Below are 27,563 nucleotides of genomic sequence, written 5' to 3'. Positions count from 1 at the left end.
CCTTCACAGAATGGCCTACACCCTTCACCTTTCTTGGGTGCTTGAGCATAATGCGTGCTGCTTCCAGGATTCATATTTGCCGTTGCAATATCCACCTGCAGCATCACTGAATGCACTGCAGCTGTAATATTACATTGTTTTGTCTTTTTTATGTGAAACAGATTTTGCTTGTGACCCCCAGACAAATTATAGATCAATCTGACAAAGTGCAATCCAATCCACTTAGAAGAGATCATTTAAAACTGTATTTATATGAATCATCAGACCCAGGCATATATTTATTAATTTGGTGTATTAGTTCTGTAATTATAAATGCATTTAAAAAGTGGTACAGTGCCTTATGATACTTCAGTAAGAGAGCCTGGACAACGGTTTCTTTCCACACAGTCTCCTGAGTTTATACAGAATAGTTAACAGTAAGAGCGTTCTATAAACATCTGGCTCACATGCCAGCGATGCCAACAAACAAAACAACAGAATTATAAGACCCAGAAACTGCTGTGCTGGAATGGAACTGCGCTGAGGAAACACAAAACCCTCATTTACCAACAGTTGTACTGTAGCGTACTTACAGCCAAAAAAACAAATGCTATATGCCATACTGATAGTTCATAAATATAGTTCTCTGGTTGCCACTCAGTTCAGTTGGCCTCACTGGGAGGTACCATGACATCCATCTGTCCAGAGCTGCTGTGTTTACAGCTGTTTTTCCTGGAAGAGGATCTGAGCGTACACCGTGTCAGGGCTGGAGGGAGTGGGGTCAGGGTTGGAGGAGACTGGGGGCTCGGGCCTCGGCCTGACCAGCTCCAGTTCTGCATATGTCAGACTATCCTCCTGTGGTATTCGAGGCTGGAGGAGGGAGGGAAAGAGTGAGATAAACTTAACGGAATTTAACCCAGAGATAAGGCAAAAAAGGGAAATATATATATATATATATATATATATATATATATATAGACATTTCAGAAAAAAAGATGTATATAGGAAGTGTATGTATTTAATCTTTTTCAGCAAACCGTAGTTTCTTCCACTTTCCCATGATCAACATCCCCTTAGTGCTTTTCAGCTGCAGAAAGTATGTGTTTACAGGACCTCTTGGAACATCCAGTTTACCCAAAAAACATGTTGTACAATAGGAGTCCTATCCAACATCGTCAGATCCTCCTAGTTGCACTAATCCAATCAGTATGTTCGTGCAAAAGAAACGCTCACATCTCCGGAGCTTCGTTTCACTTCACAATCACAAGAATGTAGAAATACTGATGATCCTTAGTTTTAGTAGTTTTCTGCTGTATATACTTGTTTGACATTTTTATTGTAGATATAAAACCAATGAAGCACTCTAAATAAATAATTGTGTTTGAGAAGCAATAAAGCTAAATAGAATTATCAAACTCATAACTGAATGAAGAGACGGCAATAAACTCCTTTAGACAATCATGCAGTCGTGAGACAAATTCCCTCTTGCATGTACCTCAATAACAATAACTCTGTGCATGAAAAAAAACATCTTTTCAAAATGTTAATACATTTTAACAGATATATGTATATATAAGTGCATATGCTTTATAATTGATTTTATGGAGGAAGTGGACATTGGTGTTTGTATGACAGGTGAGAACTCACAGTGGCAGAACTCCTGAGCTGAGTCTTTAACCTTCTGGGCTTCTGAGGTCTCTTTGCAGCAATAGGCACTGAAAAACCGAGACAACCTTAATGACTCAAAAAGAACAGCCAAGAGGAATGAACTCACAAATATGACTGTGGTCCTTTACAACCACTTCTAAACCTAGTCAAGGTGTAGTTTAAAACCAAAGTAAGAGCTTTATACTGTCATTGTCAGCATCAGTGTTGATTCTACCTCAGACAATACACGCAGCAGGATTTTACCCAAATGCAGTATAAAGTTTCATTCGCCCTTTTTGGGGACCTTATCATACTCAAAAACTCACCAAACTTTGCACACACATCAGGCCTGGTGAAAAATGTTATATTTTAAGGGTTTTGGGAATAGGCGCACAAAAATGGCTCGCTAGCTCCCCCTACAAAGTTAAAGAAATTGAGCCCCTACAGTAAGTTTAAAGTAGACTAACAAAACGTGGTACACATATGTAGCATGTCAAGATGTACAAAAAAGATCATTGGAGCCATACCCTAAACCCAACAGGAAGTCCGCCATTTTGCCTAGAGATTTCATCCGATCAACTTCAAATTTGGTCTGTGCCATCTTAAGACGTTAAAGATGAAAAGTTATTAAAAGAAAAACTTTTCGTCATAGGGCATGGCTGTGGCGGGGGGGCCATTTTGTGCGTTTGAAGTGGGTGTAACTTGAGTGTACATTGTCCAATTGGCTCGAAACTTTTCAGGATTCATAAGAGTCCAACCCTGAGGACATATAAAGGCCGATATTGGCTCAAAGTCATAGCGCCCCCTAGTGGCAACAGGAAGTAGGCCTAAAAGTCAAGGTTCTATACTTTAACGAACTCCTCCTAGAGGAGGCCTGAGGACATTTATAGGCCAAAATTGACTTTTGGTCATAGCGACCCCCGCTGGCAACAGGAAATCAGCCTTATATGACAAACATCATCCGATTTACATGAAACTTATTATGTGTGGTCTACATGTGATACAGAGCCGCCCCCTATACTTTAACCACGCCCACTTACTCAGGCCACACCCCCTTTCATAACATTTGAACCGTTTAAGGTAGAGTCTTGTGTGAGGTGTCATTGAACTCAGCAAAGAGTTCTTTCTTCATTGGTGATGGTTTGGCCAGCCCCCTATGCTTAAGCCACGCCGCTTTCATAACATTTGAACCGTTTAAGGTAGATCCTTGTGTGAGGTATCAATGAACTCAGCAGAGACTTCCTTCTTCATTGTTGATGGTTTGGCCCGCCCCCTATGCTTAAACCACACCCCCTTTCATAACTGGTGACCCATTTAAGGTAGAGTCTTGTGTGAGGTATCATTGAACTCAGCAGAGACTTCCTTTTTTATTGGTAAAGGTTTGCCCCGACCCCTATGCTTTGGCCACGCCCCCTTTCACAGCTAATGAACTGTATGACGTAGAGTCTTGTGTGAGGTATCATTGAACTCAGCAGAGAGTTCCCTTTTCATTGGTGATGATTTGCAGTGTCTGAGTGCCACGCAAATGCACGGTCGCAAGGAACAGCGTCCGCCAGTAACCCCGACGCGTGCAGAGGCGCGAGGGCCCGTCCAACGCTGCTTGCAGCTTTAATTTACTGTTGTTTTCTTTACTCACTAATTCCTTTTCTTGGGGCTGGAGCCTCTCTCAGTCCCCCTGTTACTCTAATACAGTAATCAGGTTTTTTTCTTTTCAAGATTTCACATTTTTGTGAAATACTGGCTAATTTTACCTCTCCAGGCTGATATAAACCATTTAAATGAAACATTCTAAGTAGGAAAATTACTCTTTGGTTAAATTGCTCATAACTCATGTCCACACTGAGGCCATAACCTGTGACATGGGGTCACAAGTAGACTTTGCTTTATTTTAAAAGGGCACAAGCCATTATGGTTGGAAACCACTGAAGAATTTAAAGTGCTCATATAATGCTTTTTGGCTTTTTCCCTTTTGTGGTTTCCTTTATTGTGTTATATATCTTTTTTGTGCACGCTATAGGTTTACAAAGTGAAAAAGCCCAAAGTCCACCCCAAAGGCACTTACCATCTTCCAGAGAAAACAATGTTCACAAACTGCTCCAAACAGCTCTATTGTAGTCCAGCCTTTACTTCCGTGACGAACGTGCGTCATTTTCTAACACGTTATAATGCTCGCCTAGCTGCTAGCATGACACTCCCTCATCTGCTTCTGACTGGCAAGTAGTCCTTACCTAGCTACTGTGCATGTGCACATTGTGACTCCCAACAAAGATGGAACAGAAGTGGGATGTCTCACTCTGTAGCTAAAACAGAGAGCTCAACACACAGGGTGAAAAGAGGAGCTGCAGCAATGTTTTTTGAAAACAATGTAAACCTATTCTGGTACAACCTCTGAATACAATTATGAACTCGAAAATGAGCATAATATGAGCACTTTAATTTTTCCCAGAGGTTCCATCCTGCCCTCACAATGTCATTTTACCTTTGTGGTGTGGTATGTATGGTGGTGGCTCCTTGGGTAGTTTAGGTGGTGTTACTGTTATTCTTCTGTCAGGTTTCTGTCTTGTGTCTTTCCTTTGGGCTTTTGGGGAGGAACTGGAGGAACTGCTGAAGCTGGTTACAGTCTCTCCTGAGCTGCATGGAGCAAAAGCAATACTTTAAAATTTAATTATCAAAATTGTGCCTGATTAATTTTCTGTAAATTGACTGAGCAATTAATCAACAAATTGTTTTAGCACTAGTTTAAAAAAAACAAAAAAAAACTGTACCTGCTTTCTGGACACTTGACCAGAAGGTAACTGGCTGTGGAGAAAGTAGAAAAATCCTGGTGACTCAGCAAAGGCATCCAGTTATTGTTTTGAATAGGAAAACTGCAAGATAAAGGTATAAATGTGGGGTTACTGTAGTAAAACAAATGATGTTTTATTACCTTTGAGCCTTTGTCTTCTGTGAAAGTACTGGCAGGTGAGAACCACAGAGAACAGGAAAATGGACAGCAGGCCCAGAGAGCAAATCAGCACAGCGCACAGATACACATCTACAAAACAGACAGACATCAGAACAGTGGCATTGTCAAAGTAAGACTTGTGTATGATGAGGTGAAACAGAAGGACTAGATATGAAAACAGTACCTGCAAATAAACGCCACAGTCCTTTACTGCTACCATCCTCGAGAGTGAAGTGTACTGAAGAAAAAAATGGTTTAAAAAGTCAGCAAAAATAGTTTGTTGAGAGTAGAAAACTGTGTTGAGACAAAGTATATTTGTAAATTGCTGTTGTCTGAGGGCACTGGCGCAACACAGCAGACAGCCTCAGTGGTTTCCAGAAATATCAAAACTGCACTCATAAAGGGAGATTCTGCTGCAGCATCAGCCAAACCCACAACACACACACACACACACACACACACACACACACACACACACACACACACACACACAGAGGCCTGGCTGTATTGCTGTTCTTGGACAGTGTTTTTGGGGGTTCCCCGTTGCTCTGCATCTCCACTTCCTTTTGTTGGTCACTCCACAATCGTTTAATGTTGCAATTTTCTTTGTGTGCTTATTAATGTGAAAAGGGAACCAATAAGGAAGTTGTTGTCAGTGTGTGTCAATGAATGATGGGTTGTATATAGGTCAGGGGTATTTAGCAAGAGGTTGAGGAGAGTGAATACTGCAGAGGCTTTGCACATAAATTACTTAGTCTCTGCTTCCCGTAATGAGTTTTTAATATGTCTTTTAAACACAGGTTGATAAACATATTAATAAGAAATGATAAGATATTAACTCTAATTGGCTTCTAGCCTTTTTCCAGATCACTGGACTGGCAGCAAAAATGTCAAATGTGGTCTCTGCCGTTCCGTCTGAATATCATGGTAATTAATGTCAGGCAGCAACACAATGGCTGTTGTGAGCAAACGTGAGAAACTGTATCAGATGTTTCAGTGATCAGTTTTACAGGCAGTAAAGGCAGGAGAAGATACACTTTAGAATCTCAACACATTACTTCTGTTATGTTATATAATCTGCTGATTAGATTTTTTATGCTCATTCTTTTTCTAAAATATGCATCAGTCCAAGAAACAAGACTGATGCATATATATATATATATTAGAAAAAAAATGAGGAGCAAAAAAAAAATCTAATCAGCAGATAGACATCAAATGGAGGCTTTATAACAGTGTAGTATAATACAAGAGCCCTGTAATATGCTGATTTTTTCTAAATCTTAAATGTAATTTTTTTGTGTTGAGACTAGCTAATTAAATGCTATGATCATTTTGTTTGATTGGACTGCATTCAATTGTATGGTGTTCCTGTTTTTTTGTCCAACCACTGTTTACCACAAGATGACAAGTAATTACAGAATTGTAAAGTAGACAAATTGTAGTCTAACTCAACTGATGAGATGATGGGCTACAGGCATCTCTTGACAATTTGAGCAGTTAGCAGTTAATGTAAGTAAACCACATATCTGACCTTTACACTGTGGTTAACCACATGCTAAACCCCAAATGTGATCTGTGCACCAGCCCCAGGTTAACAGGTTGGCTGTTGGTTGGGAGCTATTAAAGGACACACTCTCTACAGATGTGTCTACACAAGCTCAAGTTTATGCAAAAAAAACAACAAAAAAACGCAGAAAACCATCAGGTACATATTTCGGCTCATCTGCTTTCCTCCCATCAATCCAGCCGTGAAGGCAGGATTCAGAAAAATGAACCATCCGCTGAAACTGGCAGGGTTTGAAACCTGAAGTCAGACAAAAGTGTGTAAGATTGTAGTACAGATTGACTGCTCATTTTTCCAGTTTAGAAAAGCACCAGAAATCACTCAACCATTAGGTCTGAAGTGGGGATTTAGAGATGTGGGAGAGGGCAAGCATCTTGTCTCCGTGCAAAGTCTTTTGAATAAGACTAGTCTAATTATCTCAGTGGGGTGTGGCCTTTGCTCTGAGATCTGCAGACGGAGGGGTTACCTGGATAATAGTTACAACTTAGGTTTCTCTTTGTTTACACTTATAATGTCAGCTCTTGGGTTTCTGGATCTGTGGTCAATGCATGTCGGAGATGCCTGAGGTTGTGTGGCTTCCTTAGTGCGACATTTCCCTGAATATAGGGCAGGGCGTTGTCAGATGGCTTTGTCCAACTCTAACTAAGCTTTTCTGGCATTTAACTAGTGAAAGGTAAACTGTTCAACTGTGTCAGGTGTAGTCACGCTTATAGCACAGTATAGCAACGTCTTACATCTCTATTGAACCCCTTTTATCAGTTGCATCCCACAGTGACAGACGGCTTCCTTGTTGATCAATCCAGTTAAATCAGATGAAGGATCGTACTGTATAAAGACATATTTATTACTGCATCAGATTTAAATTAGTTCTTAACCTGATTAGTTCAAGATGTTTATCACACATTGGCCACACATTGTTCCACTGCAAGTGAATTCTCCAGTACATTTTCTCCTGAGGCGTGCATAAAAGTAAACCCAGAATGCTGACATCATGTGTTATAGAGTTTTTGAACGTAGCCAGCTCAGCAACACTTTTACTCCTCACACTCCATCGACACACAGAGTGATATTGTTGAGTGTGGTTTGGCTGTGTGAGCTCATTGTTTTGAGATGGAAATGCCAGAGGATTGGGGTCACACTCAAACACACACTACTTACAGCAGAGCGCAGGTCGAGTCAGAAAATATATGCTACACATTTCTATTTGGCCTTTGTCCTTTAATAAAAACTATTGCTCCTCCTTCATTTGGTAATTTCCATTGCCAGATAACATGGACAGCATGCCTCAGCTGTGCGGCTGTAAGGGAATTCCTTGGAAAGGAATATTCCATAGAAAACCTTTTCACCGGAGGCCCATTTGCATTTGATCCTCTTTTGTCAGTGACGAGGGTTGCGCAAAGTTATATAAAAAAGAAATGTAAAATACTTTCTTCATATTTTTTTGTCAAAGGCCAAATGGTGTATGACACAATTCACACTTTTACTGTGTCGTTTAATGCAATCTGACCTATCCTATCCTATTCTGCTAGAAATAGTGCAATAAGTGCCTTTAAGGGCCCTTTCAACAGACAGACACATGTGATATGGAGAGCAGAGTGTGTTAAAGTAGGCTACACCTTTATTACCTGTCAGCTGTGTGGTGCTGGTACCATTGGACGATGCCCTCCATGTGTTTCTGTGTTTGCGAATCTCCTGAACTTTGCAGGTATAGAAACCCTGGTCCGTCCCTGTCACATTGAGAATCCGCAACCGGTACAACTCTCCCTCCGTTTCTTCATACAGACGAAACTTTAGCTGGGGGAAACGACGGGTGTAGTTCCCGTACAGCTTAATTTTCTTTATGCCCATCTTCACAATCAGAACCTGAGAGGGCTCGATTGCAGGAGGAGAGCGGGATGGAGAGGAGGGAGGAGGCACGAGAGTGGGAGCAGCAAGAGGAGAAAGGAACCAGCGTAGGATGAGGACGCTGCCGCTCCTCTTCCTCTGAGATACCAGGCAGGAGAGTGTCACATTGTCTTTCTCTGTTACCATGACAACAGGCCCAGGGGTCACTGTCACATTCAGGCCATGACAGACCTCTGTTGACAAAAGACACAAGCAGTACAGTTGGTATGTACAGTCATTTTTTGTTATTTTCTGTTTTGCATACAAATATCTTATACTCTATTGAATGTGTTTCTTTGTGTGTGTGCTTATTGTATTATGCATTGTTAATATTTACTCTGTATGTTATACATGTTCTGTTTTTTGATGAATAAAATCAAGCCAAATCATAAAACGTATGCTTTTCGAAACATAAGGACACTCAGAATACTGTGATCTGGTAGCTTGTGTGACCCCTCCCTGCTAGTTAAATTAGTAATTGCAAATGAACCCCACATGGGAAAAATCTGAGTTAATTTTGGCAAGATCTTTGATTTCCCGCCAATTAAACATAATTGTAGCATTTAGACAAAGCACGTTTATATGCACACCCACAGTGGCTGCTTGGATTCCACACTATCTTTGGTTCTACTTATATATGTCATTCCATCACTGGATGGGAATTTGGTCTGTCACAGCTAGAAAGTGCAAGAGGACTGAGAATCAGAAAACTAAAACATACTTTGTGTGCACCTATTTTACTTCCCTGAAGGTACTTTTATTGTGCTGCCAGCTGGGTCAGGTCTGGAGTTTGAACACAATATGTATGATCAAACAGGCAAAGAGAATCTACAGGTGGGAAACATTCATCTTCAGTACGGTACAGCCCGAAACAGGCCAAGAGAAACGCGACAAGATAACAGGGACCATCTGGGCTGCCTTGCTGTTTTGTTTTTTATTTTGTTGCTGTGTTAGTTGTGGAATCTCCCTCGGGGTCTGTCCTACACTATTTAATTTGACAACAAAAGCAGTGACAGGGACTCAAACCAAATACAAAACTGAGCATAACCAAAAGATTATAGGGCAGGAAATATGAGTTGTAAGTCCACTTTATGGCAGTTTATAGAATGCAAATTATACTGAGGTTTTCTCTGATCACAGGGAACAAACTCGCTTAACTCCACAACTGGTTTGATTTTAAACAAAATATTTGCCCAAATTGCCCAAATTGCCCAGTTTGCAAAACACCTTCTGCTTCATCAATATTTTCAATAATGTAGAAATAATTAAAGCATTTGCAAGTTTTGGTTGTTGTAGACGATGACTGTTAAGATCTGTGTTTTTTTTGTATGTTTGTCATGTTTTTCATGCTCCATAATAAACTCAAAATATATGGTTCACAATGGTGTTTCTTAGATGATAGATCAAGTTACTAGTTTAGACACATTCTCTTTCTTTCTTGCCAGCTTGCTCACTTTCTTACTGGTTATTGCTGTAAACAAGGTGAACTTACCTGTGACCAGAGCCTTAGTCAGGACAAGGACCACTATAGAGAAGTACATTTTCCACAGTCAACGAATCCATAAACCCAGAAAACTGCACAGCACTTACACAACCAGCTACATTCAAAACAGAGCCTGGCTGGACAAGCCACCAGAGCCCTTACCCACCATTAACTCTTCTCCTCTTTCTCCTCTTTTCTGTGTAATATGAAACAGAAAATTCTCTGTTTCCACTTAGAAACTCCCACTCACTCTCCCAGTACACTCTCTCTCTCTCTCTCTCTCTCTCTCTCTCTCTCTCTCTCTCTCTCTCTCTCTCTCTCTCTCTCTCTCTCTCTCTCTCTCTCTCTCTCTCTCGCTCTCTCTTGCAAAACGTAGGAAATGTCATTTCCTGTGTTCCTGTGAGGAGTCTTGGACAAAAGCCCCAAACCCCAGAACTCTAAAGCGATGGTCAAGTCTCGTGGTTTGTGTGTGTGCATGCGCCTTTCATATTGTGTGTCATTTGGAGAAGCATATACAGTAAAGCGCTCAAAATGCATAGTGTGTACATAGTGATAATCCTCAACTGACATCTCACAATAAAGTTTACAAAGAGCAATGTTCATTTATGTGAGCTTTGTGTGCGTCATGCATGCGTGTGTGTGTGTGTGTGTGTGTGTATATGCATGTGTTATTGCATTTATGTGTGTGTGTGTGTGTGTGTGTGTGTGCAGGAACCTCTCCCTGTCTGGCTGCTGGTCAGAGTGGCATGGGCTTGTCTCTGGCTGTGGTTGTCAGACTGTCCCAGTGGTATGAAGCCTGCTGCTTTATTGGGCAGACTGAACTGCTGAGGCAGGGCTTCTGCTGGCGCTTCGAGCTCTGCCAAAGCCAAATGGAATTACACAACAGATTTAACCCTTCAGGTCGTATGTAGGATTCTCCAGGAAAGCATGGATTCAGTGGAAAATGGACTGGCTAGGTTGATAATGGGGTTTAATATTTCTAACCTTGACAAAATATTTTATTTTGAAAAGATAAGTCTTACAAGTTTTATCAATTGAGTGTCGTGTAAAAGTGTCAAAATAATAGTTATGGTAACTGTGTAGAAACATTGTCTTCTGAACTACATCTTTTACTTGGGGTTTCCCAAAAGTTTTCCTTTACATAAGTCTCAAGTTCAAATCTTTTCTCCAGTGGAGAATCGCTCTCCTCTGCCCTGCTGTGGTCAAAGCAGGTTACTGCTTCTCAGGGGATCAACAATACATTACATTACATGTCATTTAGCTGACGCTTTTATCCAAAGTGACTTACAGTTACTACATATGTCAGAGGATGCACACCTCTGGAGCAACTATGGGTTTGTGTCTTGCTCAGGGATACATTGGTTGATGTATTACAGTGGGAATTGAACCCAGCTCTTCCACACCGAAGGCATGTGTCATATCCACTACGCCATCACCAGCCACCCATACTACTTTACTTTAGGTTACTCTGAAGCTGGGGTGTATATGCAATGCAGGCATTCTCACCACAGCCATGTACATTTTATCTGCATTGGGGAAACAAGGCAAATCAAAGAAAAAACATTGTCATTCGATTATTTCTCACTGGATCCCATAGGTATACTAGGCAAATACAAAAACACAAATTTCATTACCAAAATGTTATTATGTCTTTTTGTGTTTATCAACTCTCTCAGGACATATCATTGAGCTCTCTCAATAACACTTTGTAATTGTCTATGCACTCAGTAAAAAAGACTCTTCATTTTGAGTCATTTAGACCCAGGGTACATTTCAAGAGTGAGAACAGGATCACAGTGGCAGTAATATTATATTGTTATTATAGTCTTCTGAGTGGTAAAATCAAATCAACCTGTAGCAGCAATCTTATATTTTTCCTTTTTGTTTATTTATAATCTTTACAATGTGATTTTGAAACAGTCATTGTGGTGAGAAATTATTTATTTGAATCACGTGTGTTGTAATTGCCTGAGTAAGTCCATGTCACACAATTCTGTTTCACAGCAACACAGAAACATTCTCACACACTTCCAACTTTAAAAATGGACTACAGTATGAAATTAAACCTCCAAAACGGCAATAATCACATCACCATGTTTTCACTTTGACACAGTGGTTGAACACACAAACTATGCTTTACACCATCTGCAGATATTTAATTGACACTGTGGGCTTAATCACAAAATGCCAAAAGTATGATTTCTTCAACAAGAAAAAACTAATTGCAAACTTAAGCAGGCCTGCCAGTGTTCAAAACTACTAAACACTGTGGACACACTGTTGCTGTTTGATATATGATAACATACTTTTAGGTTTAGTAGGCAATGGGATACTGATCATACAGTATACACAATAAACATATCTTAGCTTCTCACATTCAAAAGTCAAATGGAATGAACTTCTCTGTAACACAATAAATAGCTCAACAGTGAATCACCAAAATCAACAGCATCAATCTAACAACATGTCACAAGGGCCCTTTTAAAACTACAAACCAAAAACTTTCTTAGACTATTTTCACTTGAAAAGTAATTTACAAACAGTTACAATACTGCATATTATGATTCATTCATACTGTGCTTTGTTTGATCAAATACTTTATTTAGCTACCCCTTCTGAGTAAAAGCTACCAGTCTTTGTTCTCACCAGTCAGACACCTCCATAAAGTCCTCCAGTTCACTCATAGTTATTATATCACGGGGCTGACATTGTGAGTGGGCTGAGTTATCATTTTCACAGACTGAGCTTCCTGCAAGCTGGCTGTTTGTTTCTCCCTCTGGGGACGACTCATATGGGGCATTAACTGTGTCCATGTATGGAGTCTTTTCTGGGCTGTAGCGATGCCCTTCAGAGTTCTGTCCCATTTTAGGGGCTGGATATCCGTAGCTGTGGCTCTCCCTGACAGGCTGTTGGTCCTGGTGGAGAGTCACAGGGGCTGATGACCTGTTGCGGGGCACAGAGTTGATAGCCAGAGGTTGGTAGTCTTGGGGATAACTCTGGCTGCCCTGATAAAGCACAAAAGGCTTGCCAGCTGGAGAGGCCTGGGGCTGTTGTTGAAGCTTGACCTGCATTTGGGGTTGGAGTTGAGGTTGTGGGTACGTCTGCTGGGGCTGGGTTCGGGAGGTGCTCTGGCCCGACTCGCGAACATTCAGCTGGACATACTTTCCTGTCTCTGGGTCAAAGAAAGTCTTCTTTTTCACTTCAACAGGCACGTCCACCACGAAATACTGACCAGAGCCGAGGTCTTGCAGCACCTTTCGCTGGGTTAGTGGGTAGGACTGGTGATAGCTTGACTCTACATGGTACTGTGTCACTGGAGCTGGGTGGTTGGCATGATGGAGAGTGGGAGAAGAGGAAACATGAGCAACTGTCTTAGGAGCAGTAGTGTGGGAAGCAGGGCCAGTAGCATTAGGCAAGGCAACAGGGAGGGAAACAGGGGCAGTAGCATGAGGTGAAGCAACTGGGATGGAGATAGGACCAGTGGCATGAGGGGAAGCATAGGAGGAGCTGCGAGAAGATTTGTGCTCTGTGTGTGAAGAAAGCAAGCTAGACCCCAATGTTGGAGCATGAGCGAGGGAGACAGGTGAGGAAAAATGGGAGGAAGCCATAGCTTGGCGGCTGGAAGAGCGTACCTCAGTGGAGGAGGAGGAAGTAATATTGGAGACTTCTTGAAGAGATTTCTCAACTCCATCAGGGCTGTCTGCTGCAGATTTGGACAACTCCTTCTTGATTCTCCGAGTAGTCAACCTTTTTGCTCTGCGCAAGGCTTTCTCACTCTTTGGGGGAACAGTCGGAGGCTTGCCCAAAGAACGGGAAACATCACTGCTAAAGCTACAGGCTGATTCTGGCCTCTCTCCATCATAGAAGCCTCGTACATCTGCCAGGTCTGTTGCACCGGTGGCAAAACTCTCTACATCCTCTGACATGTTGCTGATGAGAGAACGGGAGTCATCTTCATCCAGAGCGATGCTCTTCCTGGAGTAAGGCCTGTGTTGTGGGAGAAGGGCTGAGTAATCCTGTGATGAATATGCTGGCTGAAAAGTGGAGGATTCTTTGATAGCAGCAAGTCTGTTTGATCCTGTGTCCGGATAGACAGGCGTTCCAGCACTGTGTCTCATTATGTCTTGCTCTTCCTCTCTTCTCTCTGACCCCCTCTCCATCGGCGAACCCACTCGGAAATCCTCTCCAAAGTTCTTATGGAGGCGTGGTTTGACTGACTTGAAAGAGGAACCTCTGATGGTGTTATCCTTCACCCTGAACATTGAGGGCTTGGTTCCCAGAGCAGGAGAGGAGGTATTGGAGCGGGGCAGAGATGGAGCTGGAGAAGCAGGGGCATGTGGCCTATAAGGCCTAGTATGGGCTCCTGAGTCCTCAGGTGATCCAAGCCCTGATGGATTGTGTCTTTGTTGGGATGGTAAAGGGGAGCATAGTTGTCTTTCTCTGGGTTTCCGCTCTGATTCTGTTGAGGTGATGGCATAGTACTGGAGAGCATCCATCCTCTGCGCTGCTCTTTTTTGCTCCTCCATCTGAGTGGCTCTCTTCTTTTCTCGGTGAGCTGCTAACGTTTCTTCTCCTCTCTTTTTAGCCCTGATCTCATCCTCTCTTTGAGCTAGCGTCCATTCTTGTGCTAGTCTCTTCTCCTCCTCTTTCAGTGCTGCTTGGCTCTCCTCAAGGAGTCTGGTTCTCTCCTCTTTGGCTTGCTTTTCTTCTCTTTGTTTTATAATTGTTTTGTCTTTTTCAACAGCTCTCTGAGTTCTCATCCATTCTTCCTTTTTCTGTCTTTCTTCCCTCAGCTCTTCAATCATCTGCTCTGCTTTCTTTTTCTCCTGGATCTGTTTGAGCCTTTCCTCCTCTGAAATCCGAGCAGCTTTTTCCTCAATATCAGCGAGTATCCGCTCCTCAATCAGTTTAGCTCGCCTTTGCTCCTCAATCAGAGCAGCTCTCCGCTGCTTCTCCTCTTCAGCAGCTCTCCTCTGCTTCTCCTCTTCAGCAGCTCTCCTCTGCTTCTCCTCTTCAGCAGCTCTCCTCTGCTTCTCCTCTTCAGCAGCTCTCCTCTGCTTTGCCTCTTCAGCAGCTCTCCTCTGCTTCCCTTCTTCAGCAGCTCTCCTCTGCTTCTCCTCTTCAGCAGCTCTCTGCTTTGCCTCTTCAGCAGCTCTCCTCTGCTTCTCCTCTTCAGCAGCTCTCCTCTGCTTCTCCTCTTCAGCAGCTCTCCTCTGCTTCTCCTCTTCAGCAGCTCTCCTCTGCTTTGCCTCTTCAGCAGCTCTCCTCTGCTTCTCCTCTTCAGCAGCTCTCTGCTTTGCCTCTTCAGCAGCTCTCCTCTGCTTCTCCTCTTCAGCAGCTCTCTGCTTTGCCTCTTCAGCAGCTCTCTGCTTTGCCTCTTCAGCAGCTCTCTGCTTTGCCTCTTCAGCAGCTCTCTGCTTTGCCTCTTCAGCAGCTCTCCTCTGCTTCTCCTCTTCAGCAGCTCTCCTCTGCTTCCCTTCTTCAGCAGTTCTTCTCTGCTTCTCCTCTTCAGCAGCTCTCTGCTTTGCCTCTTCAGCAGCTCTTCTCTGCTTCTCCTCTTCAGCAGCTCTTCTCTGCATCTCCTCTTGTGCAGCTCTCTCCTCCTCTTGCTGTTTCACCCTCCTCTTCTCCTCATTCTCTTTTATCTGCTCTTCCTCCTCTCTCAATTTTGCTTTACGCTCCTCAATTTTTATTCTCCTCTTCTCCTCAATTTCTTTCATTCTCCTTTCTTCTTCTCTTTGATTTGCTTTTATCGCCTCTTCTTTTTGAGCAGCTCTTTCTTCCTCTGCCCTTCTTTCTGCTTCTCTCTGTTTTTCCCGCTTCTCCTTGATCTTAATAGCAATGGCCTCCCGCTCTCTTGCTCTCCTCTCCTCTTCTTCTCTCTGAGCGGCTCTCCTCTCTTCTTCAGCAACAGAAGCTCTATTCTCCTCTATCATATTTCTTACTCTCATGTCTTCAGCTCTTTTCTCCTCTTCTATCCTAGAAGCTTGTTTTTCCTCAAACTGTTTTGCTCTATTCTGATGTTGTGTTTCGGTTTCTTCATGCCGAGTTGCAAGCCTTTCTTGCCTCATTTTATCTGTTCTCTTTTCCCCAATCTTAGCCAGTGCATTTTCAATCTCCTCATCTTTTTTTGGAGTTGCTGTGCTTTCCTCTATGTTGTACACTTGTCCCACAAGTTTTTCATATGGATTGGAGTTCTCATGTGGCTTTAGGTGTTGTGACACAGAAGTGCTTCTTGGCCTGTTGACTGCAGAAGATGAGGTTGTTGCTTGCATAGGAGGATTGTTTGGCTGATGAATACTTTGTTCTCCTTGTCGAACTCTTTGGGTATCAGTTCCAGTCACTTGTTCTTCACTTCCCTGGTTCTTAAGATGACTTGATGGTGACTTGTTACTTGCTTTGAGCTGTTGTGCATGTTTTGCCTCAGTGTCTAATACACCTTCATTGGCTTTGGCATCTAAAATCATTTTCTCTTGTCTTTCTTTGTCTCCCAGTTTAAACATCCCCGTCCTTTGGTGTTCTCTGTCAGTAATGGGAAATACTAAGGGTTTGGGCTCTTTGTTCACTTTGGAACTGACCTCTGTCTTATTTGGCAAACTTTTCTCTTTTACAGAGAGGTCTTGTGGGTCAGCAGTGAACATTGGACGTTTGCTATGACGAGTTTGTATTAGTGGGAAAAATCCCTCCTTTTTGTTGGGTGGGAATTCCTGAATTTTGTTTGCCTCGTCTTCTGAAACAATTACTTTTAACCTGGCATAGTCTGCAATTGCTGATATCTCAGGTATTGTGGATACTCTTTCTTTTGGTTTTGGTTTAACTTTAGGTTTTTCTGTATTTTCCTGTGTTGGGTGTGAATTTCTTGAGCTCTGTGTTTCCCTTGTTGTTAAACTGGACTGGTTCTCTGTATGATGTTTTCTGATATGAACAGCTTGACCAGCATCTGTCTTCTCATTTTTATTACTCTGTCTCTCTGTGGGAACATCACTCGGTTTTGAATCCAGGTTATCATCTGTTTCCCTGTTTTTCTTTTTCATGTTCTCATCTTGAACTCTTACTGAACTTGATTTCCTTTTACTTTGATCCAAAACAAATACTTGATTTTTTCCTTCATTGCAAGATTCATTGCTGATAGCTGCCTTGTTTGTTAGTAATGCTGGAAGTTCCCTTCCCTTTGAAACAGCATCTGACGTATCTCCAGCATCTGACGTATCTCCAGCATTAGTAGGATTGTATGGTTCATTATTTGTTTCTGCGACCCCTTGCACTTGAAAGTAGTCTCCCACCATTGGTCTTATTGTTGATTCATCTGCTGATTTCCCGCTTTTATTTACTTTTTCAGGCTTTCCATTTTCAGCTTGAGTATTCTCTCTGGTGGTGTTTATGCTGTTCTGTTGATTACTGAGTTTTAGTGATTTGGACAGTTTTTTCACACTGGACAAAACGCATTGTACTCCAAATTTGTCTTCCAAACTGTCCTCCATTTGCTTTTCCCTACTTGCTGGATGCTTGCTTTCATTGTTTAAAGTGTTCACTTTTTTTTCAAGACTAGATGATGCATCTTGTTTATGTTCATTAGCTGCAGCTACATCAGACGGGAGAGTGGTGATGTTGACATGCTGTTTTTCTGCCATTTTCAGGTTGTCCTCAGTTACTGCTGGCACAACTCTGATGGCTATGCTGCCTATATTCAAATCATCATCCCATTGATTATTTTCTCCAATGTGTGTCTCTTTATACTGATGTTTTGGAGATACATGAACATTTTCATTCTCAGTTAAATGGTTAGATGGAATGGTTTTGTTGAATGGCTTTGGTGGTGTTAAGTCACATCTCTTTTCTTCCACTGGTGCACTCTTACCATCTATGTTCCTGCTTTTGGATGGATGGATGCCAGTTGTCATATCTTCTTTCACTGATGGCTGGATGTCATGTTTTATCAGAGTTTCAGCAGCAGCACTGTTTGAATCATTTGTGTCGCTTATTGCTGAGTTCACCACTTTGGCTATGCAGTTCTCATTGGCATGTGCTGTATGACTTTTTTGTGGATTTTTCTCTTCAGTATTACTCTTTACTTCAACTTTCTTTATGATCTTTACTGAGTTTTCTTTTGGCATTTCATTCGTGTTGTCTTTTGTTTTATTTGCTATTATGTCTTGGTTGTAGAGAAGCGGATTCGTTTCAGCCAACACTTTATTTTTGCAAGGCACACCTTTTTCAGCCAATGGCTCCTGGAGTTGTGTTATCCTTTGGGGTCTTACATTTATAGAAGAACTCTCCTGTTGGAGATAAGTCCTTTTCACAGTAACATTCTCAGACACATTGTTCTGTCTTGCCTCTAGGGTTGAAGTTTCTTGCATGTTTTCAGGATGATTATTCATACCAACTTTAGTTTGATCTTCTTTCACTGTAGGATGAGTGTTCTGTACAACTCCATCATTCGGCTTTACTATGCTAACTTCCTTTGAAGATGTATTTCCTTTACCTATTTCCAAACCTGAGCTGGGATGACATTTATCTAGCTCTGAATTACTGCACTCTTTCTCTTTTACATTCATTTGTTCTTGAGTGCTGTTATTCCTCTGACCATTGTCCACAGAGGGCTTTCTTTCTTGTACAGTTACCAATATTCCCATGATCTGCAATTTGTCCTCAGCCACAGGGGTCTCATTCTGACCAAAGGTAAGACTTAGTGAAGGTGCTGAGTCCTCATGAACTGCCTCATGTTTACTCTCAGCCTTTTCTGTCGGCATAGGTTTGGAGCTTTCAGCTTCGACCAGAGCTGTAGCTTGTGGAGGATCCTGTTTCTTCTTGTTGAGATGATCAGTGTTTACGACAGTATTGTCTTTAAGTCCCTCTTTCTGTTTTCCAAATATTTCTCCTTTCTTTGCTTCCTGTGTTTCTGGCTTGTTTTTGAGTGCCTGCTCTTTACTTTGTGTAAGTGATTTAATTCCAAATTGATTCTCTTTCTTTTGATTTTCTACCAAGCCGTCATCTGTGCTCATGGTATAACTTCCCGTCTGTTTTGCTTCGCTGGGGGGTTTTGGCAAATTGTCATTGCTCTTCATTGGTTCTTTGTGAAGTTGTTTCTGTGAATGAACCTGACTGGTGGTTGCTGCAGACTTATTTGGTATTGTAGCAGAGCTGGGAAGTGAAACAAACTTGACTGGTTCCATCTGTATTCCTGAAGGCTCCATCTGGTGCTTTAATGTAATATTACTGGCCATTGTGCTTTCATGCTTTTTAGACACTTCCTGTGATGGTGGCCTCTGTCGTATATTATTACCTGCTAATTGCTTGGTAGAAGTTTTGGATATAAACCCATCTCGTACAGCAAAACCCTTTTCTTTAATAGCTGAAATCTCTTTTTCAGCATGAGCTTTTATCTTGGAAGTCAGAATCTCCTGCTTAGTCTGAGCTCTCTCTTTATGGAACAATGCTCTGGGAGGGGTAAAAAGCATATCTTTACCTGGACCTAAACTGTGCTCAGTTGACTTTGGTTTTCTTACAAGGGGGAGCGGTTTAGCCAAATCAGAATCTCTTTGCTGTGAAATATCAGTTTGTTTCAGAGGGTCAGACTTTTCAACACTGTCATCCTTCACTTTATCAGAAACAGTGTCACTATTTTCTCTTTTATCTACATTGATAGTCAAATAATTACTCTCAGAAAGTTTGAATTCTTTGGATGACTCACTGTAAACATACTGACTCTCTGTCAACTCAATGGGTTTAAAGCTGCCCACTTCCTCCTTGCTTTCTGTGTTAGCTCTTGCAACTCTGCTTGTAGGACTATAATTGCCTTTTGATTTCTCGTTATTCGTTGTCTCAACTTTATCGAGAGATAAAGCTGGTGTTTCATTGGCACTATTTGACACTTTGTTTCTGTTTGGTAAGTCTGTATCAGTAAAACCATATTTCTCTCTAAGACGCTCATACTCAGCCCCTCTATTAGCTTGATCTGAATTTTGCCTGCTGACAACAACTGAGTCTTCGCCCTGTTTATGCATTTGTGTTGCCTGGTCTTGATCTTTGTACTCTTCCTTTTTGTTGATATTTACCTTCAAAGGAACATCTGTCTTAATCCCGTCTTCATTTGTGAGAACTCTATTTCTGACTTTCTCTTTTTGCTCTCCTCTCATTTTCTCCTTTATTTTAGCCAATTCTGCTTTAGCTTTAGCTAACTCTGTCTTAACTTGTTCAAGTTTATCTGGCTCATTTTTTACCTGTTGTGTCACTGTTAGTTTTGCTGCCGGTTTAGCTGACCTTTCCGGCATGTTCTCTGTTTTTGTTAGCTCTGCTTTAGCTAGCTCCAATTTGGTTTGTTCCAACTTTGCCAACTCTGCCTTTCTCTCTTTGGCTTTACTTATCTGTGTTACAGGTTGCTCTGCATTTACTCGACCCGCTTGAATTGAATCTTCCTCAGCTTTCTCCTGGTTAACATCCTCAACTTGAATGTGGTTTGCTTTCACCTTTCCCACTTCAACTACATTAGTCTTCTCTTGTTCTACTTTAGCTTGTTGCTCTTGTAGGTGCTCTAATTTAGCTTGTTCTGCTTTTTTATGCTCTGCTTCAGCCTGCTCTGATTTAACCTTTTCTGTTCTGATTTCCACTTGCTCCCTTTCAACTTGATCTGCTCTAACCCATTCTTTGTCAATTTGTTCTGCTTTGATCCTTTCTCTACTGGCCTGTTCACTTTTAGCTCGCGCCAAGCAATCCTGCCTGGCCTGCTCGGCCTTTGCCAGTTCAGTTTTTATGTGTTCTTCTTTTAGCCTCTTTGCTTCGGCTTGTTTTAATTTGACCTGCTCACCCTGCTCCTCTCTCAAGTGCTCGGTCCCTACTTCCTCTGTTATATTTCTAGGCTCTTCTGTTACTTGTACTCTGGATTGCGCTGCCTTTATCTGTTCCTCTCTGGCACGCTCTGGTTGTTTTTCTCTGGACTGTTCTATTCGTTCCTCTTTTCTCTTATCCTCTTTAATATGTTCTGCTTTAGCCTGGTTTACTCTCTGGTACTCTGTTAATTCTGCTTTGGCCTCTTCTGCTTTGACTTTGTCTGAACCAGTCTGCCCTGCTAAAATTAACCTGGCCGACTCTGCTTTGGGCTGCTCCACTTGAGCCCAGTGCTGAGCCTTTGCCAGCTCTGCTTGGGTGTGTTGTGCTTTTATATGCTCTGCCATGACCTGTTCAGCCTTGACCTCAACAAACTGTCTGTCTTTTACCTGGTTTGCTATTGTGGTGGCAGATGCATTGTCAGGGTTAGATAATGACATTTTCTGCACATTCTGTTCAAACTGTGGTTTAGCTTCTATTGGCTGGAGACTTTGCATTTCATACGCCTGTGGAATTGACGTATATTGTTTTTTCTGAACGGTTTCTTGTGTGAGCATTCTTTTGTCTTTATTAGAATACAATGTGTGTTGGTTTCTGTATTCTTGATCACTATATCTATTATAGTTCTGTGTCAAATAATGAGCTTTCATTTCATTTTCCTTATTGTTATACTTCGGAGCTCCTGGTTGCTGTTGTCCATAATATGCTGGATTTTCTATAGTGTCATTACTAAATGGAGCATTTTGTTGCTGTTGGTTTGAAATGTTAGTGTTGACCAACCCAGCCTTTTTATGAGAATATGTTCCAATACCAAAACTCTCCCTCAACTCTATTTTCTCAAGTTCTTTATTTATACTTTGCTGATTTTCCCCTCTGTATGTGTCTCTTGGTGAATTTAGTTCCTCCTTTATCACAGCTGCTCTTTGGTAAGCCTGTGCATGTTGGTCTTTTTCCATTGAAGCAGTTATCTCTTGTTTCCATGGAGAGACTGCTTTCAGACTTAGACTTTCTGTATCTTGGCTGTTTGTCTGTCTCCACCTATCCTGTGAGGACACATTACTGTAATCATGTTTGTTTTCTTTGAGCTGCTGATATCTATCCACCTTTGTGAATTCCCCTCCCACTGTTTCATTAAAATGTTGCTCAGCATTTGCCTTACTTATTAAATATTCTCTTGGTTGATTGTTGTCAGCATTTATCCTTGGTGTTTCTGTAGCTGTATAAGATGTGTTCAGCCTGTATACATCTCCTCCCAGAGTTTCTACATTATCTATCATGCCTTGCTTATAGGGAGTAAATGATGATAAGTCATGGAGATGCTGCCCATTAGCCAGCTGATTGCTAGCGTAATTTTCAGGTATGAAGCCAGTGAACCCCGAGTGATGAACCATCTGACTTTGCATCTGAGCTGTCTGGTAATCACTTAAAGTGTATTCTGAGTGTTGGCCTGTATGTGCAGGTTGATAATGTGGTGTTGTAAGTGACAATCCAGGGCTATGGTACTGGTTTACATATTGATGCGAGGCAGCATTTGTTCTGCTGGATTCCTCTACCTGAAGAAATTGAAAGTCTAAATCTGGATAATCAGGGATGTCTATCACAGTGTCACTAGGCTCCTGAATAGAGTGATGTTTGCTTTTTTCCAGTGTCTCCAATCCTTTAAATTTGGCAGGACTGTAGGTGCTTTTTACTCTTTTCCTGTTGTCTTTGAGATTGAAGAGTAGGCTCGTGGCTCTGGATTTGTAGCTGCACATCCTTACATCAGGAGTGGCTCCCCTGCTTTCTGCTCGCACTGGAGGATGTTCCACAGGTTGAGGGGAAACTGCATACTGCCCGACCTCTGATGTCTCTGTTTCTTGATGTGCTTGCACTAAAGGTGTGAGCAGTTGGCTGATGTTGAAGGGAGTCATGCTTGTGTTACTGCTGACAACGTTTGGTGCCACTGTTTTTGCATTGTTGCCAAAGGGAATTAAATTATCATTGCTACAAAATACTCCTTGTTGATTTGCTGTCATCCCTGTTGTTGTATTTTTCTCTGTCATCATTTTAATTTTTTGCTGGAGGGCTTTGACGGAGCTGATGGTGTCCTGGACACGTTGAGACATATCACTGGTAGGTGATGCAGTTGATGGCCGATGCGATGGGAGCCTGTTAGTTCCCAGGCTCTGCGTCCGCTTCCTGTGAGGGTAATGACCTGTCAACTCTGACTCGCAGCGTTTCTCTACAGCCGAAGCTTTCTGCAGAATTGTGGATGTTGAGGTGGAGCGGGGAAGAGTGGAAGGAACCACAGGTGCCAAGTTCTTCCTTTGGTGTCTGATACCCCTCTCCTCAAACCTGTATGGACCCTGTGGTTGGGCCTCCATTGAAAGCTCCCTGTACATTGGTGTGTCATACCATTTAGGGAATTCTGAACAGTGCATAAACCCTGAGACTTCTCCTTGTTGGAAGGGAAACCTGTTATGGTCCCTCCAAACCTTGAAGGGACTACACTCACTGTGTATAAAGAAGTTAGAGTTACAGTTGACCTGCGTGGACATGCTGTGTTTACTGTGGGAAGATCTCATAAAAGAGGATGTAGAATTCATGTGAGCCACTGCTGCTACTTCAGAGGAGTAGAAGTTGGTGTCTTGGGATGAGAACGGGCAAGCTGAGGAGAAATGACCACTGTTAAAGTTTTGCTGGTAAGATGTAGAGAACTCAGAAAGTTCCCTTTGGATACTCATCAGAGCTGATTTGTCCCAGCTTGTCTCATCATTCCACTCTCTGAGTTGACCATCCTTCCCTGCTCCATCCCTTTGTCCTTCTGAGTTAAAAGCTCTGATCAGAGACGAAACTCTGGAGCGGCTTCTGCGTTGCCGCGAACTCAACTCTGTGGCTCCATTGCCTAGAAAGGACAGCTGTTCTCCCCCCAAAGATTCCTCCTGTTGAGAGGTTTCCACAAAGGAGTGCTGGAATGTGGCAGAAACCCTCCCCTGTGTCCTTTCCCCATAAACCTCCCATTGTGGATCTCTCTGGATCTCAGCCCCATACATTCCTCCATGGATCCAGTCCTGTCCATACTGCTGCATCCTGATGCTGAAGCTCTCATGTGCAGCTCTCTTGAGTTCATCCCTCTCTCTGTCCTCTCTGTCTCTGTCCTGGCCACTCTGGCTAAAGGCCAGCTGCCTGTCTCTCTGGGTGCAGGGAGAAGACGAACAGAGGTCTGAGTCATTATAAACAGCCTCATCCCCAATGCAGAGGCTCCTGAATGCTCGATCTGTCAGATTGCTGACCTCACGGTCAGTCTCATCCAGAAAGGACCCACCACTGGAGGTGTCGCTGTAGCCTCCATCGCTGTGCTTTCGATGCCCACCACTCTTTCGGCCTGAGCGGCGCTTCTCAACTGAGGTCATGATGCAAGGTCACTAGCATAGAGCTCTGTCCTCAGTTGTTCAGTCATTCATGCAAACACAGACCTCAAAATGATACACTCTGCCTGCTGATGGAGCTACAGGACCCAGAGTTTGGGGCCCCTTAGACCGGATTTTCTACAGCTAGTAGCTCCTAAGGCATTGTGCCTTTTAGTTGGCCTCTGTCCAAAAAAATCCTGGAATTTTTTCTTTTCCTACAGGAGAAAAGAAAGGAGAATTAGCCTGAACCTGAACAGGCACTTACATAACCATTCATCTTAAAAGAAAGAGTTTTATAATATTGTTTGCATTACGTGTGTGATGTATTTCAACCTTGATCCAAAGGCCTGATATATATATATATATATATATATATATATATATATATATATTATGAGAACATTTTAAAAGCTTTTGTTGTGGTGCTTATTTTGTAATAGCTGGCCCTGATAAGAAGCTTTTTTCCCTTTGCATTAAGCAGCAATGTACTGTACAGTATGTGCCTCTCAAAACAGCCCTGTAAATCCATCTACTCAATCACTATGACCTTCAGAGACATGTTGTGAATAAAACTACACTGTTGCTAGGCACAGTAAAGACAGCCTCACGTGAGTTATCTTGGGAAAGCAGGAAACATCCGTACAAACTTAGATGACCACACACACACACACACACACTCACACATTTTTTAATGGGTGACTTAGATCACTTGGAGCTAGATAGAGGCGTTGGTTTAACAATAATCAGAGGTTGGAACTAACTAAAAAAATGTCACATTATCAATGTATTAATATTGATAAATGGTTAGACAAGTTAGACCAGCAGGTTAGACTTCCATCAAGCTGTTTCTCTTTGAGTGAAAGACTTAAAAAGTCTGTTTACGGTCGGTCAGCTGTAACCTCTTTGGTTTTACTACAGTACAGAGAGCAGGTGGAAAGCAGATTATATATCCTTACACAGAAGTGTTGCTACATTAAGATTTCAGAGTTAAAATTACAACATTTATTGCTGGTATAAATACATAATATGTGATCTAAAATGTTTCAATGTGACATTTTAATTTATTAAAAACCAACTGTGTTTAAACTTAAAAACATTAACATTACCAAAATGGCCAATTTACAAAATAAAAAAGTGTATAAAGTATAAAACCATTATTGGAGTGCAAATCTTTTTTCATAAATAAAATCAGTGTTTTCTGATCTATAAATTTAAAACAGCCAAGGCCATGGGCTGTGACATATTTGTTTGTATTGACGCAATAGCTTTTTCTCAATGTTACTTCCACTCATCACCAGTAAGCTGACCGTTTTGTATTGCCTTCAAAACTGTACTCGTAATAAACTGGATTTAAAGTTTTAAATGATATGATGCAAAACATAAATAAATAAGTGTAATAAAGATAATGCTCATAACATCTCAGTAATAAAATAAGTGTTGTGCTCTTATAGCCTTCTTATTGCATACTCCCTCTCCCTTTAAATAAAAAGCTTTCACATTTAGATGCAACAAGGTAACGTCATATGTTCTGGTTAAATTTACTGCAGCTGCCAGGCAAGCAGTCACCTCGTTTAGAATATCCAGTAGTTCATTAATATCTCCTGACCTGGAAGCTATCCATCTTATATGCATCTACGAAACAGCACACGTCACTGCTGTACTGCACGGCTAAGTCACTATCAAATAAAACTGTTGCAAAAATGAAAGGAAGTCTAAAAATGTCATGCAACACCGTTCTTCTGAAGCAGAAAACAACAGCAGCTTAGGCGAGGCCAAGTCTTTTATAGTCACACTCACTTTATCTTCTTTTAATTCATGGTAAGCATTAACAAAATATTGAACACATATTTATCTCATTAAAAGCATTAGAAAATCATGCACAGTTGTGGTAACTGTCCCTAATTTGAGCCATTTTTCTCGTGTCAAATTGTCAGGGTGATTTCTGTTAATTCTTGCATGTGGCAGGTTTATTTCTGTCCTGTCCATTGACGGGTATCCAACTGTAAAACCTGACACCAAAGAGGCCTCGTTTTCAGAGGGACTGTGGTCCAAACGAAGACTGTTCAGCAGCAAATCTGTCAAATCTGAGAGCAGAAAGGATATGACTAAATGTTTATCAGTGTCAGCAGCTGTCAGTGGAATAAAATAAAATTCTCTCAGTCAATACCTTTAGTAAGTAATTGTGTGTTTTCTTTTGGAGATTAAAGCAGGGATTTTTTTCATGTGTTTTCATTTATTTATCTGCATGAAAATGCCCACTCTTACACTTAAATTCGCTGTAAATGACAATGCATGCATGTGTGGAAAGTCGAGTATATCTATTGTTTTAACTTTTCCCTGAGGCTTTTTATATATTATCTTTTAAGTGTCCCTACATCAATATGAACAAGAATGTAAAGCTAGCTCTTGGCTTACCTTTCAGTTTATAATCCATAATTTGGTCCCTGTCATAAACTCCTCAACAGGCTCCCCAAAAAGGCCTCTCACCTCACACAAGCCCTCTCTGGTAGTTGTGACTCTTTCTATTGACAACAATCCAAAGCAAAAAACCTCTATGTAGTCCACAGTCAAGTCTTTGAGCATCTGAGCAGAGGCAGGCAGCAGGACCCAGGGCTGGAGACCAGACAGAAATAGAAGAGTTGTCCCAGAGAGAGTGTCCACCATGGGGGGACAGAATGAGGGCTTGAGTTAGCATGCAGATCTGTGAGATCATTTGGTGTCGAGTGTCAGACGGATGAAACAAACAGCCTCGCAACTATTTATAAATCTGGACAGCTAACTGTTGGTCATTAGCAGCGAGAGCTAACTGTCACAAAGTGAGAAAGTGTTACAACTGACTGAGGTGGTTGTGGGGTCTAAACCAGGAAAAAAAACTAATTTCCTGAAGGTGTGTTATTATTGTGGGTGTTGGTTAGGTGTGTGAAGGGGGGACTGTAGTTTGGGTGCCCCTCTGGGAGATATAAATAACTAATTTCACACTAGAGTGCCACCCTCTTCGTTTAACAGATACTATATGGAGTGTCAACAAGTGTCTCCTGGTCACTACCCACCTGCTATCATCACCTTACACTTGAATAAAGCCTTCTGTTGACTATAAGACCAAATGACAGAAGCAGATTTTCAGAATTTTACAATCACTTATTACAGTACTTTGACTATGGAAGTCTAATCTCACTGGCTACAGGCCCCCCCCCCCCCCCCCTCCCCCCCAGCCGAAAAGGTCATAAGGCAGAGGAAGGGGAGGAACTGTTCCTACCCCCTCCTACAGCCCGCTGCTATAATAGGAGATTGCTGTAGCAGATAGTTTCCTGGGATAGTTGGCGGGTGCAGGGCCAGCCTAGCGGGATGATGGACACACACACATGGGCCTTAATGGAGACGCACTCCTCCACACACAACCACAACCACACACACACAGATGGTTTTGCATACAACTCACTAAACTTTGGGAAAGGCTGAGGTAATCCCTTTTTAACTAATCTCTTTCCTCCCCTCTAAACAACCTCCACCCACATGCTAATCTTATCCACCATTTTTCTCTCCACACTGGACTCTTTGTCAATCAGTAACATCCATGGATTTCCTCCATGTAGATGAGGGAATCAGCTTCACAGATCAGAAACATTCTCATCCAGAATTTGTAACTTCCTGCTATATCATCTTGTTTTGCTACTTTTAGGTCTTCAGTACTCAGCACTTAAATGTTTTTGGGTTTAATACAATTTAATTTACCAATATGTCCCTCAGCAAAAATTACTCAGTGTGTGTTTATCCAAAATGCTCAGATGTCCCACTGAAGATTGAAATAAAGGCTGTTTGTGGAGTCTGGACAAGTTTCCTGCTCACTAA

At 41.9% G+C, this 27,563-nt stretch overlaps 2 protein-coding genes across 3 annotated transcripts; both read right to left on the bottom strand.

The window, feature by feature from the left end:
• Positions 1–252: 252 nt before the first annotated feature.
• Positions 253–10,236, bottom strand: vstm4a (V-set and transmembrane domain containing 4a). 2 transcript variants are annotated; one of them, XM_031304432.2, is made up of 8 exons: positions 10,217–10,236; positions 7,760–8,212; positions 4,755–4,808; positions 4,553–4,660; positions 4,392–4,425; positions 4,106–4,257; positions 1,627–1,694; positions 253–849 (listed from the first exon to the last, which is right to left on the bottom strand). In XM_031304432.2, exons 2-8 carry the CDS (start codon positions 8,163–8,165, stop codon positions 697–699), a joined length of 975 nt encoding a protein of 324 aa, XP_031160292.1. In that variant the 5' UTR covers positions 8,166–8,212; positions 10,217–10,236; the 3' UTR covers positions 253–696. The 2 variants fall into 2 exon arrangements, with proteins under 2 accessions (XP_031160292.1, XP_031160286.1); XM_031304426.2 differs by lacking the exon at positions 10,217–10,236 and adding an exon at positions 9,511–9,767.
• Positions 10,237–11,378: 1,142 nt separating this feature from the next.
• On the bottom strand, positions 11,379–26,492 carry LOC116051019. The gene is made up of 2 exons (XM_035992521.1): positions 26,130–26,492; positions 11,379–23,929 (listed from the first exon to the last, which is right to left on the bottom strand). The coding sequence occupies exon 2, from the start codon at positions 23,715–23,717 to the stop codon at positions 12,144–12,146; it is 11,574 nt and encodes a 3,857-aa protein (XP_035848414.1). The 5' UTR covers positions 23,718–23,929; positions 26,130–26,492; the 3' UTR covers positions 11,379–12,143.
• Positions 26,493–27,563: the final 1,071 nt, after the last annotated feature.

This window comes from Sander lucioperca, chromosome 15 (genome assembly GCF_008315115.2).
Source record: "Sander lucioperca isolate FBNREF2018 chromosome 15, SLUC_FBN_1.2, whole genome shotgun sequence".
Lineage (NCBI taxonomy): Eukaryota > Metazoa > Chordata > Actinopteri > Perciformes > Percidae > Sander > Sander lucioperca.
This window is presented reverse-complemented; position numbering and strand designations above follow the sequence as displayed.

Excerpts from the sequence above, each read along its gene's own strand:
- vstm4a (XM_031304426.2), bottom strand. The coding sequence starts at position 9,559 with ATGTACTTCTCTATAGTGGTCCTTGTCCTGACTAAGGCTCTGGTCACA. Across the intron at positions 1,695-4,105 it reads ATACATACCACACCACAAAG|TGCCTATTGCTGCAAAGAGA; the intron begins GTAAAATGACAT and ends TCGGTTTTTCAG. Across the intron at positions 850-1,626 it reads AGCTCAGGAGTTCTGCCACT|CCTCGAATACCACAGGAGGA; the intron begins GTGAGTTCTCAC and ends TCCCTCCTCCAG.
- LOC116051019 (XM_035992521.1), bottom strand. The coding sequence starts at position 23,717 with ATGACCTCAGTTGAGAAGCGCCGCTCAGGCCGAAAGAGTGGTGGGCAT.